The sequence below is a fragment of the Macrosteles quadrilineatus genome, unplaced genomic scaffold, assembly GCF_028750875.1.
Source record: "Macrosteles quadrilineatus isolate MER2022 unplaced genomic scaffold, UCM_ALF_1.0 Scaffold_1__1_contigs__length_201487025, whole genome shotgun sequence".
Taxonomy (NCBI): domain Eukaryota; kingdom Metazoa; phylum Arthropoda; class Insecta; order Hemiptera; family Cicadellidae; genus Macrosteles; species Macrosteles quadrilineatus.
Window position 1 is genome coordinate 25,283,600 of NW_026542594.1, and position 22,479 is coordinate 25,306,078.

The following is a 22,479-nucleotide window of genomic DNA, read 5'->3' on the forward strand; positions in this document are numbered from 1 at the left end:
AAGAGAGTAGTATTACCAAACAAATTCGTCCAGTGTTTGATGTATCAGCAAAGACCAAGTTTTAGCCCTCATTGAACGACTGTATTGAAAATGGACCAAATTTAATTGAACTGATTCCTTCTTTTATAACGCGTTTTAGGGAAGGGAAGTTTGGAGTTCAAGATTCAAGATTCTTTATTTCCAATAATGTACAATAAATAAAAAGTGACATATTTTATAAAAGGAAAAAATATTCCTCACAAGACTTTACGTCTGTGTGTGAGGAAGAGTCCATGGCACTTGCTGGTCACTGTTAAAAAATGTATATCCTTACATAAAACAACTTTTCTAGTTAACAATAATATAACTTATTCATTAAAATTAAAAATTAAATCAAATATTTTAGTCCTGGACAACATAGAACCATCAGAATATTAGTTCTAAACACTTGTTAAGTTAAAGCAAATTAAAAATTAAAAATACCCCTTAAAATAAAATAATTCTTACAATTTGAAAACAAAAATCAATCCGGTCTAAAAATTTTGACATAGGCATGGGTTGGCTGATATGTTGCAGATTTAATAGATTTTCTTATTCATTTTTATTCATTATTTTTATGGTGAATGAATTAAATTTTCAGCAGCCGTGGGGCCGACGTTTAACAGCCACTCTCCAACTATTCTCCCGAAAACGGCTGCACTGCTACTCTCTGCCTCAATGAAATTATTTGGAAGATTTTGGTATAATTGATGTGCAATATAAAATGGATTAGAAAGCTCTATTCTGTAACCTAATCTGGGTATTGTGTATCCAAAGTTCAATCGGTTTCTTGTTATATATGTGTGAGTTGGCTGTGTGAAAATGTTGTGTTTGTCGTCTTTAATGTAGATTAGAAGGATTTTAATAAATAATTGTCTTTGTCTAATATTGAGTACAGGAAAATGGTTGAATAGCAGATCAGTAGAATATTTTTGTCCTTTTTTTAGAATGGTTTTTTATTATAGAGCGCTGTGTCACCCCCAGTGGCTCCAGCACGGCGGAGGAGGCACCACCCCACGCCAGAACCCCGTATTGCATTATAGATTGCACATAGGCGAGGTACACACTCCTGCAGTGATCCAGGGTGAGCACACGGCTCAACTGCCCAAAAGCATATATCATTTTTCTTAATTTTTGTTTTAAGTACTGTATGTGTGGTACCCATGATAATTTTTGATCTATGACTACACCTAAATATTTATAACTTATAACCTTTTCAATGAGTTCACATCCACAGTTGACGGACTCCGGATCACCACAAGAGTGCATTTTTAGGATTCACTGTCCTGGACCGTAATTATCTCTAAGGATAATTGGCAAACTTTTATTTTTTTGTACATTAACAGAAAGTAGATTGTGATCAAACCAGTTTTTTTTTATTTTTTTATTTATTCCCTTAATACGAACTAATTGTTTACGATTTTTGAAATAGTAAGAAAAACAATTTAGTGTGTTTTTTGCCCCTATTAATTCAAGTTTTTGTAATAATTTGGATCTATTTACAGAATCAAATGCTTTTGCTAAGTCTAGGAAAGTTAAAATGATTTTATTTTTTCCATTGATTTTCTCATTTACTAATTTGGTTAAGTCAAATAAAACATCGGAAGTATTTTTCCCTTTCCTAAATCCATATTGTGATTCAGATAAAATTTTATTTGTTTCAAGATAATTAGTTAATTGGATCTTTACACATTTTTCTAGAATTTTATCTATGGTGGTTAGTAAAGATATTGGTCTACAATTACTCATTTCAGCTTTGGCACCAGATTTGTTGATAGGGACTTTTGCAATTTTGAACAGGTCAGGAAACTCTCCTGAACGGATACTTAGGTTTATCAGATGTAATAGGAGTTGAACAAGATAATTTGAGAAGGTCTTAACAAGTTTTGCAGGGATGTTATCCCATCCTGGAGCAGAGCATCCTTTTATACTATTAATTATATTTATTAGTTGATCTTGATTGATCGGCTTCAGCTCAAATACAGAATGAAAGGCATGGTGATGATCCTCCACCTCGGGTGGCCCCACTGGATTAATAGCGCTAGCTAGGTTGTAGCCTTCATTAGCAAAGTAGTCATTGAATTGTTGACTGATATTTTTTATGTCAGGAGTAGCAGTGCCTCTGTCACAGAAGGCCTACACCGGGAATGGTGCGGGAATGTGTCGTCTACCTGACACCTCTTTGATAGTTGTCCAAAATTTCCTAGAAACCGGTCACCTTTCAAGGTCAAAAGGATCACTTGACAGCAGGTAATTTCACCAGTACACATAATTATTTCAATTGTAATGTACAATACTGTTTATTCCCTATGTTTACTACTGTATTTAATAAACACTGTATTTTACTTAACAAGGTATTTTTCACTTTTCCCTAGCTATTGTTATGTAAAAACAACAATATGTTCTGTAATCCGAACTATTCAATAGTCCGAACTACTCCCGGTGCCAATTAGTTCGGATTAAAGAGGTTCTACTGTATCTATTTTTTAATTGCCTGTTATATAGATTCTTTTTTACTGTATTGAAGAGTATATCCCGTTTCCTTATTGATGTCAGCAATCCTGCCGTAATCCAAGGTTGAAGTTTTCTACTTTTTGCGTTTACTTTGACTTCCTTGGAAGCATCATGAATAATAGTTTGGATAGTTTCAATTATATTAGAAGTACAAGTATTAATTTCTCTACAATTGGTAATATTCTGCCAATCAGATTCTTTTAGTTTTTCATCAATTTTATTCCAATCAATTTTTATTTTAAATGTTGATTACTGATATAGCAAAATACTTCTTACAGATATCGTTAAATGTACAAGATAGAGATTTTCTTCGGTTTTTATGGTTTGACATCAATGAAAGAAGCCAAAGTATTGTTTACCGCCATAAAAGAGTTGGTTTGGAGTGAAATGTAGTCCATATCTTCTAGGGGCAGTAATTGATCTGCATCTAAAGATATGGACGTGTCACGAATCACAAAGAGACACATTTTATCCATATCTCACAAGATCTTTGATCCAATTGGTACCCATTGCCCTCTTACTTTGTTTCCTAAACTTCTTCTGCAAAGTATGTGGGACTTGAAAATTGACTGGGACACTGAAGTAAGTTCAGACATCAAAAGATTCATCATTTGGTATAGTGAGTGAAGCGCTCTTGAAGAAGTAAAAATATCACGATGGATAGATAAGATGACTATGGATTCAAATGGTTGTAGTGTTCACACATTTTGCGACGCAAGTAAAGATGCCTATGCAACAGCTATTTACTTGAGAGTTGAAATTGAAGATGAAGTAAGAAGTAAGAGTCCAACTATTGTCTGCAAAATCATGAGTTGCTCCTCTGAAGAAAACCACGATTCCAAGATTGTAATTATTAGCCGCCACGGCGGGAGCACATCTCATAATAGAATATTACAATCAATGGATTGGAAAGATATGGACATATATTATTGGACAGATTCGAGTACCTGGAGGTAAAAATCCTGCATATCTTCCATCCAGAGGCTGAAGCGCAAGAATACTGTCAGAATCTTGCTGGTGGTAGGGACCTGACTGGTTGAGATTGCCCAAGAATGAATGGCCTGTTAGTAAAAACATCCAGTACGAAATAGAAGAAATAAATTTAGACAGGAATCTAAAATTGGAACTGAGATAAGTCTAATAAGTAACGAAACAGCTTGTCATTGGTGTGGAACACTTTTAAAGACATTCTTCAGATAAGTGTTGCCTGAATTTTGGAATAAAATGGTATTCACGTTATTTCTCCAGCTATCCAAAAATGATTCATTTGGTTGCTTGGGTAAGAAGATTTATTAAAAAATTGCTAATTGAAGAAAGAACTTAGATCATTAGGAGAACTTACTGTGCAAGAGTTAGAAAGCGGTGAGTTAAAACTTTTAAAAACCATACAATGTGAAATGTTTGAGGATGGTATCAAGAACAAAGCTCTCTCTGTGTTAGATCCTTTAGTTGACCATAATGGATTAATACGGTTGAAAACCAAAGTGAGTGACTAAGAAGAGAGTTTTGGTTTTTAATTCCCAATTGTGTTAGCCCAAAGACTAATTTTACAGGAACAAGTAATCTTCTAAAGAAAATACATTGGAAGGACATTGAAATATATATAGTCCAGGCAAATTAGATCAAATATAGGGTGTGCTCCCCAAAAAATCGTCTAAAGCTGGAAAGTGTTTAAATACCTTTTGGGGGTCCCAAATAAGACTCCTGTGAGTTTGCGACGGATTCTGACGTCTGCTTAAGTTTTGGGAGTCGAAAAACTATGAAAATTTTGCACTTTTTTCAGTTTTTCGCTTATAACTCCTAAATAACGAATCCTAAGGAAAATGTTGTTCAAAAGTGTCTTTTAGTGCATTAAATTCCGCGTCGATTGATGTTAAATATGTCAAAATCGGCCGAGCCGTTTAGTCGCTGTAGCTTTTCAAAGTTGGGATATTTTCATCAACATGGCCAAAAGGTTGATTATTTGACCAGTTTTCGGCTTAAAACTCCTAAACGACGCATGCTATACAAAAATGCACCTGTAGTTAGTTTGGAAAACACAAAATTCTGCGTATAATGTGTTTTTTTTAATAATCAATAACGGCAATTGATTGTTACCTACTTTGTATGGACGCCATTTCATTGAAAAAAAGTATTAAAGTTAAAGTTGGGAAATTTTAATAAAATTTGTAACAACATAGATCCTGTCCTTAAATGGATTATGAATTATTAGATAGTGGTTTATTCCATGATGGTCATCTAGAGGTTTATCTAATAAGGTGTGATGAGAGTAAGACCCCCTATGTAATTTTAAGTCTAATATTGTTGTCTGAGGTTCCGAAAATTCTAGGATTCATCCCAACCATCCATTATATACGATCTATCCCTGTATTCATTTTTCAGTTTTTGGCTTACATCTTCTAACGCATGCTATAGAAAATACCCCCGCTGCAGCAAACCTGCCGACTAAGCGAATTTCCATTTGTCTGAATTGATTTTCAGTTAAATATATTTTAATAACATTAGGTTTAACGAGTACTTAGGTTTGCTGCTACAAGGAAACTAATAAAGTGTGTTTTTGAGTAAAATATTGATAGCTCAGTACAAAATAAATAAATTTGCCAAGTTTGATCAAAATATATCCATAAACAAGCAAACTACAACATTTGACAATATTCTCCATAAGAATAACATGGGAATTTTAAATTTACAATTTTTTTAATTTTCTCCGTTACTAATAATCGAACAAAAATACTTTTATATACTAAATTATTTGTTTTTTTAAGCTCTTTAAAAAGGTCTAAAGAGAAATCGGGAAATTTTGTGTTTTGAGGGTCAAAAGTGAGAAAAACCAATTTTTACCCCATAAAACCCCCCGTAAAGCCCCGTTCCCATGGTCCGATCGTGCTGGTTCGCGAACTCATTCAAGTTTATTCCGCTTTACACCTTTAAACCAAGTTTCATCAAAATCGGACAAAAATTACTCAAGTTATCGCGTTCACGGACGTATATATATATATATATATATATATATATATACATATATAAAAATTTGAACGAATGGTGTTTTTGGCCTCTGGGGACATCAAAATGAAAAAGTAAATCGGTCCCGGGTCTAGGTCTTACCGTGCCACCTACGGTAATAGCTACTTCCCTATAGGGAAATTCGCTAAAATGTTCCTGTAGTTAGTTTGAAGAGCATAAACGTCTGCGTAGAATGTTTTCCAATTCATTAAGATCGGCTTTACCATTTAACCGCTATTGATTGTTAACACTAGATCAGATGCTTGTCAAGTTTAAAATCTTACCATTGAAATCTGGCAAGCAACCAGCCTAATTACAAAAAACATATGGGATATGGCAGTGAACCTATCCACTAGTGTGACGTCATGGATCGTGCAGCATGGCCTATGAACAAGTAAGTGCTCATGAGAGCAACATCTTACTGTGGAGAGCTTTTTCCGAGATAGGGGAATCAATGATGTGGATCTAGCCCGATGGTTCGCTGGCAGGCCCATCGCAGTGAATGCTACCCATCAAGTTAAGGTATATTGTGGGATCACCTCTTCAACATATTATCAGCAAGTTGACAATATAAACTCCACGGATACCGTGGGATCAAAAAGAAATTCATCAAATGGTTCCAGTGTCACGACCCATTTACTGAAAATAGTTTGCTCATGTCAATCAGCTCAACAGTTATCCCATATGATAGCATCAACGCGAGATATGTATAAAGCATAATGGAAAGGCACAGCTTGCAAGAAAATCGTAAATAGGCAAGCCTATAATGACCATAAACTGTGCAGAATAAAAGGAAGTGGTGACATTAATCGTGAGCTGTGATGGCAACAGCAAAGGTTAAAGAAGAATCTGCCCCCTCAGTCAACACGTGATATTCCTCATTAAATCCAAGCCTCAGTTTGAATCATACTTTGGATTAAAAATAGGTCCGTACCCACTAGCGCAGTTTGATGAAGAAAGCGTGATGTAGAAGAGTCGAAAATCTAACTATGCATGTAGCCTAAAACTACTCATGCTGTTTACTCCAATCAATATGGATCTCACTATGTTCTGACGGGTTACAACGCTTGGCGAAGTTGCAGAAGCAGGTTGGCCCTATACATGGTTGGGAGCAGAAAATATCCAAATCAAGTGAGGGTTGGTCTCTTCTAGAGGACACTTTCAACTAATTTTGACTTTGATTTTAACAAAAGGGGCTGCTCATCCACCAATCCTTTAGAGCTCATTTAAAATTGTACTTAATTCAGAGAGATGGGTATGGAAAATTAACGTCAATGGGTTAACTCCCATCACTACGGCTAATCCACCGGTTCGACAAGAACTTCTCAACTCCGTCTACCTATCTCGACCATCGTGTACATGTTAAAAAGGTTTACATTTTCTCGCTCCATATGAAATGCAGGGATATAATGCACTACTGTCTGAAAGACTTGCAAGGGGCACGATTATCTCAATTCGATATCCGACGAAAAAGATGGTACCGAATGTCATTATTGTGGCAAGACCAATAAGAGCAAAGAATGAATCCTTATTCTTAAGATTCCAATGATGAGAAGTAGAAAAGTTGTATGGTAAAATCTACGAAAAATCCCAATCTTTTTTTTAATAGGCTAAATACATAGTAAAACTATGTACATCCGTCCCATTATCATCTTTCGTTTATTAAGCTAAAAAATAGCATTTTTGCTATATTTAATAAAATCTTTCTCGTTGTAATATCTTATTACAATCGCTTAACATCATTCGGGAGTGTCCAGAGATGGGATCGTATAAATGGAAGCTTAGGACGAATCCTAGAATTTTTGTAACCCCCTCAACAATATTAGATTTAAAATTGCATAGGGGGTCTTGCTACCCTTCCCTTCCCACATTCTTGGATAAACCTCTGGATGATAACCATGAAATAAACCACTATCTAGTCATTCATAATCATAATTCTACGCCGAATTTTGTGTTTTCCAAACTAACTACAGGCGCATTTTTGTATAGCATGCGTCGTTTAGGAGTTGTAAGTCAAAAACTGGTCAAATAATCAACCTTTTGGCCATGTTGATGAAAATATCCCAACTTTGAAAAGCTACAGCGGCTAAACGGCTCGGCCGATTTTGACGTATTTAACATCAATGGACGCGGAACTTAATGCACTAAAAAACACCTCTAAACAACATTTTCCTTAGGATTCGTTATTTAGGAGTTATAAGCGAAAAACTGAAAAAAGTACAAAATTTTCATAGTTTTTCAACTCCCAAAAACTTAAGCAGACGTCAGAATCCGTCGCACACTCACAGGAGTCTTATTTGGGGCCCCCAAAAGGTATTAAAACACTTTCCAGCTTTAGACGATTTTTGTGGGAGCATATGTCCAATTTGCCTGGGCTAATAGTTCTGCTCAGAGAATTATTTGGAAATTTAATCCCCCAACAGCAGCTTGGTGGGGTGGTTGGTGGGAACATTAATAAGAATAGTAAAATATCTTCTTCTTAAAAGAGTGCTTGGAAAGGCCTGTCTCGATTATCAAGAAATGTCTACTGTGCTTTGTAACTGCAAAGCAGTAATAAATTTGAGACCTCTCGCTTATGTGTGTGTATGATGGAACTTCTGCATTAGCACCACTTACACCAAACCACTTTCTTTAAGAAACTAGGGAAAGTGGTATAACAGACTTTGACCAAATAGATGAGCAAAGCTTGAACAGAAGATTGAAACATATCCAAAATCTAAGACGATGTTTTAGAAAAGAATATTTGGGTCAGTTGGTTAAAAAAATCAAACATAAAAGGTTCTAAAAATGTACCCTCAATAGGAGATGTTGTTTTAATTGAATATAAAAACATGGAAAGAATAGATTTGCCTCTGGGTCTTGTCATTGAAACTATACCAGGCAAGAGTGTCAGACTTGTAAAACTTAGTACAGGACGTGGGACGTTGTTGAGGACGATACAAAGATTGTATCCGCTTGAAATCTGATCAAAAGATATAAACGTGTAAAAAGAAGTTAATATTGATGGACTTAAAAACAAAAATACTCAAGATGAAATTAAAACACAAGCTGGACGAAAAATCAAAGTTCTTAAAAGGTTCATGTTGGAGTAGTAATACTACTTGATGGGAGGATCTTATACAGGGAGCGGCAGAAATATCTGACGGCTTTCAAACGAATACAGTCCGGCAGCCGTGTGAAGGGGGGTGGTGGGGAGCGGCTCATTCTCAAGGCCAAGTGACCCCATTTCAGTCGCCATGGAGCAGTGGACCGGTATACATCGCGCGTTTGTCGTTGAGGCGTATTTAAAAAGTAGCGATTCTGTTGTTGATACGCAACGTAAGTTTCGTAGGCATTTTAATGTGGCTCGTGGGAACCTATCCCATCCCGAAACACTATCAAATTTTGGGTGGATACCCTTATCCATAGGATCAACTGCAAAACGTAGGCCTACAGGCCGTCCAAGGTCCACTGCTCCATGGCGACTGAAATGGGGTCACTTGGCCTTGAGAATGAGCCGCTCCCCACCACCCCCCTCCACTTGGCTGCCGAACTGCACTCGCTTAAAAACCGTCAGATATTTCTGCCGCTCCCTGAATCTCCTGGTCTGTTAATGTGATGAATATTTACTTTTAACTAATTCATTTATCATGGTTTTGTTTTGTTGTAGTCATAGTGTAATATGAATTTTGAAAACAGAAGTGTGGAATAGAAAGTCTAGTTTTTTAATTTTTTTTTATTTTAGCTTTAAATAACTTGAAGAGGAGGTAGGTGTGTAGTGTAAATTAGCACAATGAATGAATTTGAAGGAAGAGCCACTTACTGTCAGAAGTGCTGACATTGTCAGAAGGATTCACGATAGCTTGTGTCCTGAGTACGTAGTCTGTAGACAAGGCTAGAGTGTTGACCCAGTGCGCGTGACCTTCCAATGACCGACACATCACTCCCTGCACAAACAAACTGTCAGATCAGTTACAGTATACAGTATGGATGGATTAAGCAGAATGTAATGTAAAATACAGATGGTGCAGAAGAAGTTCTTAAATGGAACTCTTCCTTCAACTTGATATTGAACCATTTTGAGAAGTTGGCCCATCTTTTCTTGACCATCGTGCTTTTAGTCTAATAATTGGTCTGAGCTTAAAATCATCAGCACTGTGTCGCTGTCTGAATGTATCGTTTGATAAAAATGATAATCTACCTACCTATATCTATCTATTCTATAAATATAATAGGCTAAGCAGTTTTTTTTAATTGAGCTCCTCCGTTATTATTCACCTGATTTTGAGGTTTAAGGTCTCAAAATAAAGGTTTAAACGTGTAATTTTTCCCAACGAATAAATTCAAATCTAAATCTCCTTTATTCAAACAGTACATTTCTATACAAGAATTGTGTCAAGTCAAAAATAAAACATAATTATACATTTGGCATATTTACAGCACTCATTAATTAAGAGCTATAATCTATACTATAAGCTAAGGGTATACTATAGCCTAACCTATATGTATACCCTTACAACTACTTAAGGTACAACCATTACAACTAACTATTTGAAATACTAATATACACATATTTATTTACAGTTGCATACTTACACTTGTTCTTTTTTTAAATTTAATAAATTTTGTTACAGTTTTTTTTTTATTTAAAATGTTTATAATCATGTTAAATAGTTATAAGCAAAATTTGTTTCTGTTTAAGAAGTAGGAAGTTTATTTTTATTTTTTGTACAGTTAAAAGTTCATGCTGACTCAAGATCAAGATTGGTAAGGACGTGAGCGGCCTTTTAAGTCAGTTTTTTTTCCAAAAGGATAACATGGGACATAATCATTATTTACAGAAACATATGTTTGCTAGTTGAATATAGTCAAAGTCTACTACATAATAATTACTGGGTATTATGACTGATAATGTGTACTACATTTTAATTTAGGTTGGTGTACCTTAAATTTTATGATGGTATGGCCTCTGGATCATCTGAATTAACATATAGTGGTTTATGTTACCTTGTTACTGTCCAAAATGATCCTTTGTAGTTCGTTGTGACTACAGCTGTTTCGTGCTTCGGAAGGAGCACATCATTGGGTCAGAAACCTCAATAGAATAATCCATCATATTAGGTACGTGGACGACACCCTCATCTTATTCAACGGTAACGAAAGGCACATCAAACCTACTCCATACATACTTGAATAGATTTCACTGCAATTTACTTAGATTTGATTTAGATTGAACTTGCAATTTACTGTTGAAATAGAAGAAAAAAAATCAATTAATTTCATTGACGTCACCATTACCAGAAGCGATAACCAATTAAATTTTAAAATCTACAGAAAACCAACTACTACAGATCAGACAATTCATTCGTTATCACACCATCCACATCACTATAAAACTGCTGCATACAATAGTTTTGTCCACCGCTTCCTCTCCATCCCACTGAGTCCAACTGATTACAACGACAAAGTAAACACTTTAAAACATATAGCAGTCGCAAATGGCTACAATAGTTCCCTGATTGACAAATTGATTAATAGACAAGGTAATAAAAACAATAACAAACCACAAGATAGCAGTAAAAGATACGTCAGCGCTAACTACGGTGTTGTACTGAACCACACCCTAGTAAATGAATTAGCTAAAAATGGCGTGATCATACCATTTAAAGCTAACAATAAACTCTCAACCATCGTCAAAGAGAGGTTCCAACCCGAAACTAATAGAATGGAAAAAAATGAATTTACGGATTTAAATGTAACGAATGCCCTAATTTTTACATTGGTCAGACTTCAAGATATTTTTCTACCAGGTTCAAGGAACATAAGCCTAAGATAAATTCCAAATCAGCGTACGCAAACCACCTAATTTCCTCCAACCACAATTGCACTGATATCCACAATAATTTAGAAATAATACAGTTCTACAATAAAGGCCGATACATGGATACAGTTGAAGAGAATGAAATTTACAAGGCACAGCATGTATTGAACAAAAAAATTATCATTTGAGTCTAACATCATCTACACAAACTGCCATTCAAATCCATAATAGAAAGACAACAAAAGAACAAGATAAGGATATCATAGGAGTAGGGGCGGGGGTCAACGCTGACGACACGTGACAGTCGCTACTTGCTCTCAACTGGTGCCGTATCACAAGTTTCGTTACCGTCTGGTCGACCAATGTTAAATGTTCAGTTTTGTGTTTTATGTCGTGTCCATGTTATTTATATACAGAACAATTTCAGAGGGCGAATATCCACTTAACGTTTGACGAACTCCACCATGAGGAATATCTAATGACTACTGTTTGACATTCTTCTGACCCGATGATGTGCTCCTTCCAAAGCACGAAACAGCTGTAGTCACAACAAACTACAAAGGATCGTTTTGGACAGTTACAAGGTAACATAAACCACTATACCTTAAATTTTACTCATAATGGATCTCTCTACTTTTAATGCTGGGAATAGTAAAATTTTGTTGAGAATAAGTTACCATGATTTAGAAAACGTTACTTTAATATTTAAAATCACAAATCTTTGGCATTCATTCATTTGACATAAAACAGCTGATCGACCAAACAAATGTATTTATAAATCATACAAATAATCTACTTCATGTGAATATGTTGTTACACAAACATAATTTCTTTGAACCTATAACGTGATTATTTTACTAACAAGCTTATTTTGGGTTTGCAGCAACGAAATGACCAAGCCAAATAACTTTCATGTAATATTTTTTTATAAACTATTAGATTAATGAATTAGCCCAAGAACTTGACAAGTTAGGTAATGCCACGGGGAAGAAGAGTAGGTAGGTCTCGAAAACAGATGAAGGCGGAGACGCCCATCTAGAATGCCTAACAGAATTTTTAAACAATATAGAGCAATTGGTCAGCGTATTGCCAAGACACAGATTGAACAATTGAGAGGGGGGGCATATTTTGATTCTGAGGATAAAGATGTGCCCGTCGGAAAAAACTTACCTTTAAAAATGGAAGGATGACAATTTCCATTGCACTGTTCTTACCCAGACCTGTTTTCCGTCATGGACAACTATATGTTGCTTTAAGAAGGGCTACATCTTTTAATGGTGATAAGTATTACATTACAACAAATTCTGATCAGGATAATCTTCCTGAAGGTGACTTTACAAAACGTCAAAACCAGGCAAATAATAACGGAGTTCAATTTTGAAAAAATTGTTAGTTTGTTAGATTTGCAAATGACCATTAATAAATCACTAGGACAATCACTTAAAAGGAAAGTTCTTTTAACGGCTACATCTTTTAATGGGATACGCATATATACTACGGAAAATTCTGACCAGGGTAATCTTCCTGAAGGTGACTTCACGACTAAAACGTATTATTCAAGGAAGGACTTTTGGGATAAAAATATTATTTATTTAGTGTTTATTTTTTCAAGCAGTTTTTCTTCAAGGGGAGTTTTTCATCAGGATTTTCTTCAAGCAGCATTTTTATGTCATTCAAATATGTTAATTATTGGTTTTACATACTTTTGCTAATGTTAAATGTTTTTAAGTTAGGCTATGATTTTACCATAGGATTTTGTATTACTGAAATTAATTTTCATATATTTCATGTTCACTTATTTTGATATGTTTTTTACCATATTCCATCTGAGAACCTGTGATAACCATTAGCCTTTTTTAAGAAAGACCCACTGTCATTCATAATTTAAGATTGTTAAGTTTGCCTATTTTTAAATTATTTTAAACCTGTTAAATGTTACACTAAGGGCAGCCTATATTTTGGATTTTTCATGTATAATTTTAATATAAGTATTGCATCTTATATCTTTTTACAATAATAATGACGATGTCAATTACAATAATGTATTGTTTAAAGACTGAATAAATGACTATTCTATTGACTATTCTATTTTATCGTCTGTGCACTCGCATCTTGTTTACCCGCAAAGATGTACACGTTGAAGAAAAAATTAAAAGCTCCAGAAAATTTTATTGCACTCTTAGAAACATTTTTTTGGGGGTTTCCACTTAAAATGTTGCTGAATAATATTGAAAATAAAGTTAAAAGTAAAAATAACTTTAGATTTAGTGAACAAATGAAAGAATCTATATTATTAAAAGAATTGGTTGGATTTTTGTGTGCAGCAAATCGACCCCTAAATATTTTTTTATAGGCATATTGGGTATCAATTTTAAGCTCTTATCCTCTGTGCCTTTTGCAGGTTTGTATGATATTTCATGAAAGCCCTTCGTCCTACAGGCTTTTAAACTTTCAGAGTTTGTGCTGAATTATGTTGTCAATCATCTGAACAGTTTCAAGTTTACATTTGTTTTGTTTACATCAAAACAGATAACCATAATACAATTTTGTTTACATCCATATGAAAATGTGGTTATTATATCTGTAGTTGATGATGTTTCAGTGAATTCAAGTAAAATATGTTATTTGTATGCTATGTTATTTGTAAATGCTATTTGTATAAAATGTAAATAAGAAAATGACTTACGTTGGATTTGTGATGTGATAGGATTTTGTGTTTTCATAGTATGTTTTATTGATGTTTTAGGAAATTTAAGTAAAGTATTTTAACGTTATTTACTTAAAATTTAAAAAGAGATTTTGTGTTTTCATAGTATGTTTCATTAGCATTTGTAATTTTACTAAGATGCCTCGAAGAGATCGCGCACACAATGAAAATAATAGGGATATAATGAGAAATAACCGTTTTCACCCTTATCAGCTATAGCCTATATAAAATATATCACGGATTTTAAAGTCACAAAGTGACGCAGGCTGCTAGTTTACTATAACTTTATATCTTTACTAGTCAAAAAGTTATAAGTATTTAAGAAGCCTTAATGTAACCCTGCCAAACCCGTCAACTCTGAAAAAGTGGATATATCTAAATTAGTGATGGTCGGATCCGGATATCGGACTACCGGATCCGAGCTAGAACCGGCACCCGATCGGATCTAAAAAATTTCGGATCTTGGGCTGGATCCGGTTTTGATGGATCAGATTTTTTCCAGATTTTTTTCCTAACACAAAGCTGTCTGTATCCATGTAAGAGACCGATTTTCCCCCGATTTGTTTACTAACACAAAGCTGTCTGTATCACTATACAACCCCGATTTTTTTACTAACACAATGCAGTCTGTATCACTGTACAACCCCGATTTTTTTAATAACACAAAGCTGTCTGTATCAGTGTACAACCCTGATTTTAGCGAAGGGAATAAGCTATTACCGTAGGTCTCATGGTAAGACCTGGCCCCGTGACCGATTTACTTTTTCGTTTTGAGGTCCCCAGAGGCCAAAAACACCATCCGTTCAAATTCACACATATATATATATATATATATATATATATATTTATATATATGTGTGTGTCCGTTAGCACGATAACTCGAACAAAAACTATCAGATTTTGATGAAATTTGGTATAAATGTGTAAACCTAAATTTTTTCGAACGAGTCTTTCCCAACCATTTTGTAGAGCTTAAAAAAAGAAATAATTTAGTATATTGAAGCATTGTTGTATGCCTAATGGTTACAGAGAAAAATCAAAAAAATTCAAATCTAAAATTCCCATGTTATTCTTATGAGAAAAATGAAAACTGTTGTATTTTACTTGTTTGTGGATATATGTTGATCAAATTTGGCAAATTTATTTATTTCATCCTATACTATTAACGTTTGGTCAAAAAACACTGTTTACCTTCCCCGTAGTAGCAAACCTAAGCACTCGTTAAATTTAATGTTATTTAAATTGGGAATAAAAATATGTCTTTTTTATGGAAGTATTTTAGTAAATATGTATTCAGACAAGTTTAAATTCGCTTAGTCTGCAGGTTTGCTGCGGCAGGGGTATTTTTACTAACACAAAGCTGACTGTATGACTGTACAACCCCGATTTTTTTTACTAAAACAAAGCTGTCTGTATCCATGTACAAGACTGTTTTTTCCCCGAATGTTTGTCTCTTGATGCAAATTACTTTTATGGCAAGGCCATGTCTCGGTGTTTGTATCTAGATGCAAATAACTTGTATGGCAAGGCCATGACTCAGTGTTTGTCTCGAGATGCAAATGACTTATATGGCAAGGCCATGTCTCATTGTTTGCCTCTTGATGCAAATAACATGTATGGCAAGGCCATGTCTCAGTGTTTGTCTCTTGTTGCAAATAACTTATACGGCAAGGCCATGACTCAGTGTTTGTATCTAGATGCAAATAACTTGTATGGCAAGACCATGTCTCAGTGTTTGTCTCTTGTTGCAAATAACTTATATGGCAAGGCCATGACTCAGTGTTTGTATCTTGATGCAAATAGCTTATATGGCAAGGCCATGACTCAGTGTTTGTCTCTTGTTGCAAATAACTTATATGGCAAGGCCATGTCTCATTGTTTGCCTCTTGATGCAAATAACATGTATGGCAAGGCCATGTCTCAGTGTTTGTCTCTTGTTGCAAATAACTTATATGGCAAGGCCATGTCTCAGTGTTTTTTCTCTAGATACAAATAACTTATATGGCAAGGCCATGTCTCAGTGATCGTCTCTTGATGCAAATAACTTATATGTCAAGGCCATGTCTCATTGTTTGCTTCTTGATGCAAATAACTTATATGGCAAGGAAATGTCTCACTGTTTGTCTCTTGTTGCAAATAACTTATATGGCAATACCATGACTCAGTGTTTGTCTTTTGATGCAAATAACCTATATGACAAGGCCATGTCTCAGTGTTTGTCTCTTGGTGCAAATAACTTATATGGCAAGGCCATGTCTCAGGGTTCGTCTCTTGATGCAAATAACATATATGGCAAGGCCATGTCTCAGCGTTTGTCTCTTGATGCAAATAACATATATGGCAATGGCATGTATCTTTCCGAACCGAATCCGACCAGATTTTTCGGATATCTGCACACCTCTAGTTTTTAGTTTTGTACCTGGATGATAAGCTAACGGCCTATAATCTCGTCTCAAAAATATTCCGTTAGTATTTCAATCCCGCCCGATGCTTCGTGATCAAAAAAATCATCAAGTTTTGGGGCTTGTCCATCACTATGAAATACCTTGTGTCTGTGTACAAGGTTATCTCTGAATATATAGGGTGAATAAAAAGTCAAGACTCCCCCATCTAATATTTTTCTAAGTTAGAACACAGTATAGACTTCTTGTACACAGACACTGGGTATTCTACTTGTAAAACTTCACATACCCGGCTATCAGTACTGTGGACCTGGAACGAATATAAGTAAGAGATTAACAAGAGGTGATCCAGGCATAAATAAATTGGATTGCAAAAACCACGATATAGCATACTCAATATCGAACTATAGTAAAATATACACAGATACCCTTTTGGTGGCCGTGCAAACTTAGTGCATTTTATGGTTTTGAAAATTGTTAGTGTCCCCAAAAAATGAGGGATTATGGGCTCAACTGGAGATTACTCTATATATAAGATATATTACCTTTAAACATTAGCCTACCAATTTAATTTCAAACAGTATGATTTAAATTGGCATTCTGTTAATTACGTTTTTTTTTCATCCACCCTTATGACAGTGTGTATCTGGATCCGGATCCAAATTTTTCAAGATCCGGATCCGCTACCGACATTTTCTTGGATCCGCCCATCACTAATCTAAATATCTTAAATTTATTAGAACAAATTCAACTGTTCACCTAGATTTTTACAAAAAATCTATTTGTACTTAAAAAACCATGTTAACAAGAAGAGATATTTGAAATATGTTAGCCTAACATTTGATGCAATGAGCATTGGAAAACAAGTTATTGAGCGAAGCTCACTTTCCCTCACTTTGTAACTTCTTTGTAAGAGCATCAGAATGTAATGGCTTGACCAATTGATATGAAATTTGGCCAACAGCTAAAGAATACTGAGCACAATGTTAAGGTAAAAAATATTTGCAAATTTCCTTCTGGATTTTAATGTAACAGTTTATCAATGGAAGTAACAGTTTTTCTATATTTGTTTTGAGCATGCCTCAAAGGCCACACCGTAATATTGGTCGTCACACCAATAATGCAAATATTGTAAAAGAGTGGCGTCGTGAACAAGAAGAACCAGATGAGCAGGGGCGGACGAAGCTGATAATGATAGGCAGTTAGCTAATCAATTCCAACATGAATTAGATGCACTAAAATTTTAGGGTCCGCGGAATTGGCTAACTCTGGAACTCGCTAACCCCATGTTAAACGCCCTATCTTCAAATTTCCGGAACCCGCTAACCCGCTCTAGAGCCGGGTTAGCGAATTCCGTCCTCGTACGGAAGTCGCTAACTCGGTCCCTTGGCGGTACTCGCTAACTCCCAATCAGAAGCCTCGCGGGCCGTCCAATGGGAGCCAAACACGAAGATTTTTGGCCAGTGTTGCCGAAAGTGTAGTACCTATATCGTATCGGTACCATAATGTCGTATTCTACGAATAATTAGGAGTAAGAGCAACGTAGCCGATAAAATAAATATATTTAGAAGTATGTTTGATATTATTCTTATGGTTATTAGGGTAGAAAATGCATAGACCATAGACTAACCAACACAAGTAAACTTTACATCCTATTGTAAACTTTGAAGCTCGTTTTTCGTGTCTAGTTCATGTCCGGTGACACTGATCGCTAGTGTCGACGAAATTGTGTTTCTATTATTTTATAGTTAACTTCATGATTTGTTCTTTACTGTTTGGTTATATAACTAGGGTGCGTGTTATAAGTTGTGATTAAAACGTTTTATTTGGTTAAACGAGGTTTTAAATTACTGAAAACAAGAAACAATTGTAAACAAAACACGACCTCTAAAGACAGTGCACCGGACATAACTACTATGAGAAATGTACTAATATAAGGGAGTATGTTTATATGTGGTTTTCTTACTTAAATAGTAGTTTATTGGGATGTTATAAAATATCTATTTTCGTAGTCCACCATTTGTTTCTTTTATTAGAATAAATACCATTTTGTTAACGTCTGCAATAAAATTATTAAGTTCGTATTTTATATACTGGGCTCGTAACCTTTAATCATAAAATTGAATCATAAATCATGATAAAATTTACACGTTAAACGTCATTACAGAAATGCATTGCAGTGGTAATTTATTTTAAAATAGAGCTATTGAATTTAAATTAATATTGATCAATCTATACTATTATAAAAAATAGGTGGTTGCTGTATGTGTGTATGTGTGTATGGGAAAAGTAAACTCGAAAAATACTGGTCGGATTGGGCTGAAATTTGGCATGATGATAGCTCACATTCCCGATTAACATATAGGCATATTCTTATTTCAAAAATCCTTTCGGGCTCCGCCCCAGTGGCTCTGGAGTTTCCCATGTTAACCTTATGAGAAATGGAATTATTGAATCTTAACAGCTGTTTCAATTAAACAAGTTGGTTCTGTTCTATGATGTTCAATAGCATTCAAGTTACAAGGATTACCAACAGGGTGCAGCACTATTATTTCTTTTACATTTATGACAGCAGCTAATTTGCAACCAAAAGGTGAGTGAGCGTAGCGAACGAACTTCAACCTGGAGGCGAGTTAGCGTAGCGAACGAGCTAACCTGAAGGCAAGTGAGCGCAGCGAACGAGCTCCAACCTAAAGGTGAGTGAGCGTAGCGAACAAACTTCAACCAGGACGTGATTGAGCCATGCGAACGAGATAAGTTAAACGGGGCAAAGCCCGCGGGTTACAGCTAGTACATTATAAAAAAGGTAGGCCTAATGTATTAATGGATTGCATTAACAATTTGTCTATGCATAGATACAAATTGCAAATTTCTATTATCGTAGGCTATTAGGCCTACTGTAGTGTACAACCCGTGTCATCCTCTTAATTTTGTTTAATAAATATTAATTTTACGTCTTTCAGTAGGCCTACTTTTTAAAAGTTTTGAGTTTTTATGGTTCTAAATGGACCCAGGCGTCAGTGGCGGTTCTAGGACCTTGTCAAGGGGGGGCTACCGGGGGGCTTGGGGGGTGTGGAGCACCCCTCAATAAAGCAGGGGGGTCCGGGGAAAATTTGTCCCCAGGGAAAATTTGGAATTTTCAAAGCCGTTTGGTGACTTTCTAAAGCCATTTTTAACATCTAAAACCTTGCCTAATTGTCCATAAACTCCGCATTTCACCTGTTGCTTGTCATGAGCAAATAGACATTTAAAAAATTAAACTATGGCGATTGCATTCATGAATTTCAAAACACTGTAGACTACGGCCATATCCTCCTAAAAAAGCCGTTGGGTGACTTTCTACAGCCAGTTTTAACGTCTAGAACTGTGTGCAAAACCTCCCATTTCCCCATTTTTATTTGTCATGAATAAGTAGACATTTTAAAATAAAACTAACTATGACGATTGCATTCATAAATCTCAAAACATATTGTAGGCTACGGCAATATCGTCCTAAAGGCTGTTTACTGACTTTCTAAAGCCATTATTGATGTATATTTGTCTCCAACTATCCAAAAACCTGCCATTTCACTTGTTATTTGTCTTTGTCATGAGCAAGTAAGTAGACATTTTAAAAATCAAACTATGACGAACTTGCATTCATGAATTTCAAAACATAGGCCTACTGTAGACTACGAAGCCATATCTCCTAAAAATAAGCCGTTTGGTCACTTTTATATGGCTACTTCTAACGGCTAGAACTGTGCTCAATAATTATCCTAAAACCTTCCATTTCACCTATTACCTATATGCTGTTTATATGTCATGCAAGCAAGTAGATACGTTTTTTAAACTTATGTTTTCTACAGTCCATTTCATAGATCTGTCACAATATGTACAGTATCGAATTCAGTACCGGAAATAGCATTGACTACACAAAACTTTAACATTAGTGTTTATATAGTAAATGGTAAAAGGCTACTGGTGCTACCGCTGATTGCTGATTGATGCCTGTGGCCTGTGTAAAGTTAGTGGCTAGCAGACAATTTGACAACTATGGAACATCAGGAAATCAGCTGTTTTCCCGTCCTTGTATGGGTCCTTGCTCGCGCGCTCGGCGCTCGCCTTTGCCCTAGCATGTCAACAGCTGACTGCTGTAAAAATTGGATGATGCGTATAACTAACTTTCCATTGCGTAATATTGTTTTATTTGCGGTGCTATTGTCCACAAAGTTGATCGATGTGGAACTTAATTTACTACTCCTGCCATCGCTTATTAAGTTTAATAAAATCTACATTGATGTCTGTTTTATGACATTGCGTGTTTTAAGGGCGAAATGTACGTTTAAATTTATTTTTCCAGGGTCCAAGGGGGGGGGGGCTTTAGCCCCTGTAGCCCCCCCCCTTGGAACCGCCACTGCCAGGCGTTCTTGTTCGTTACCATTTTTATGAATGGTGGCTATAGCTAAAACTACCTGATCTTATCTAAAAACAAAGCTACTGTCTATTGAGTAGCTCAGTACCGGGGAACGGGGAACCGAGCAATGGCTTGGTATACACTCGATTATAAAAACAATATAAAGGAAACCCAACACTCAAATGAGGAAAATCCGTCAAGTCGTTGATTAAGAATCGTGAATTAAAATAACCCTGTTCCGTTTTATTATATCTTCTCCTATTATTTACTAGAGGTGCATAGGTGTACAATCTAAAAACTGTTTTAAAACATGTAACATTATTACTAAAAAATTCAACACATTTTAGAATTAGGCAACTATTTACTTGTAGACCTACAATGCTTTGGTTTAAACTATTAGGCCTCGATTTAGGCCTAAGCTATTCTATAATTGATATGAAACTTAGTCTATGTCATATTTTTTTACACGTAAGTTGGAAGATTCAACGACGAACATTTAATTTTAAATCTATGAATTAGTTATGAAAGTTACAATGGTTGATTTACTGTATTAATTGATGGTTTTGGTTTATTACGACATTACGATTAAATTTGTTTTCCGTGTTTGAGAACTTGCGTGTATTTTAGCTTAATTTCGTAGATGTTTAATTATTTAGTACCAATTAAACTGAATTTTCAATATTTTTCATATTTTATTATTTTTTTTATACTGATAGCATTTATGTTTAAGATCAAAATCATAAACATTTAATTAATTGGCCATTGTACAGTTCAATAAAAAACACTTTTTCATTACTTTTAAATTGTTTTTTAATTACTTTGGGCTAGTTATCTGTTCAAAGTGGAGTTGATAACAAAAAACAATAACATTTACTGTATCTTCATTGACACTGATATTTTGAAATACGGCAGTGTACGATTATTTCGTCGTGCAAGGTTGGCAACGCTCCATGCAGTGGGCGCGGCTGGGTTAGCGACTTCCAGAGTTAGCGAATTCCGCCGCGAGACAAAATCGAGTTAGCGGGTTCTGGAGTTAGCCAATTCCTGACTGAGACGGTTAGTCAGTTCCAGAGTTAGCCAGTTCCGACACACGACCGAGTTAGCGAGTTCCTGAGTTAGCCAATTCCTACGTCTCAAATTTTACACTTGCACTAACTGTCATCGCCAACAACTAACAGCTTCAAACCAATCACCGATTTGTTCGCGTTGTCGTTCAAATGCAACTAAACTTACGGCAATCAGATAAATTTTTCATTCTCTAGAACTTAAATAATATTGGACAAACAAACGGTGAATCTGTTGAAAGGGAACATATTGTAGGTTGTTGGCTGCTTTAGCCATTGACAAACTTTAAATAATGCTTCGCTCATTTATGCGTCTAAAGTGTAACGGCAGACCACCCTAGTTTATGTTATAACTACAAGAAAGACACACAAGAAAGAAAAACATATTGGTTACGTTCATTTAGGTGGACTTAAGACTGATAATCACGAAAATTAGTGACGGAAGCACTGGTATTTCAATTACGAGTTTTTAAAAGTAATTTTTAGGTTTAGACTTTTTAGGTTTAAAAGTGTGTGGTTGAGTATTTCTACTCAATTTACAGATTATGTAACTAAAGGCAAGTTAATTAGGGCTC

The 22,479-nt window shown here is 35.3% G+C and overlaps 1 protein-coding gene across 2 annotated transcripts in view; it reads right to left on the minus strand.

The window, feature by feature from the left end:
* The window catches only part of LOC129005275 (notchless protein homolog 1), a 63,488-nt gene that overhangs the window by 12,809 nt on the left and 28,200 nt on the right, over positions 1 to 22,479 (minus strand). For both annotated transcript variants that reach the window (XM_054434117.1, XM_054434125.1), the window contains exon 7: positions 9,338 to 9,461. In XM_054434117.1, coding sequence (XP_054290092.1) covers positions 9,338 to 9,461 — 124 coding nt within the window. The remainder of the gene's footprint in view (positions 1 to 9,337; positions 9,462 to 22,479) is intronic.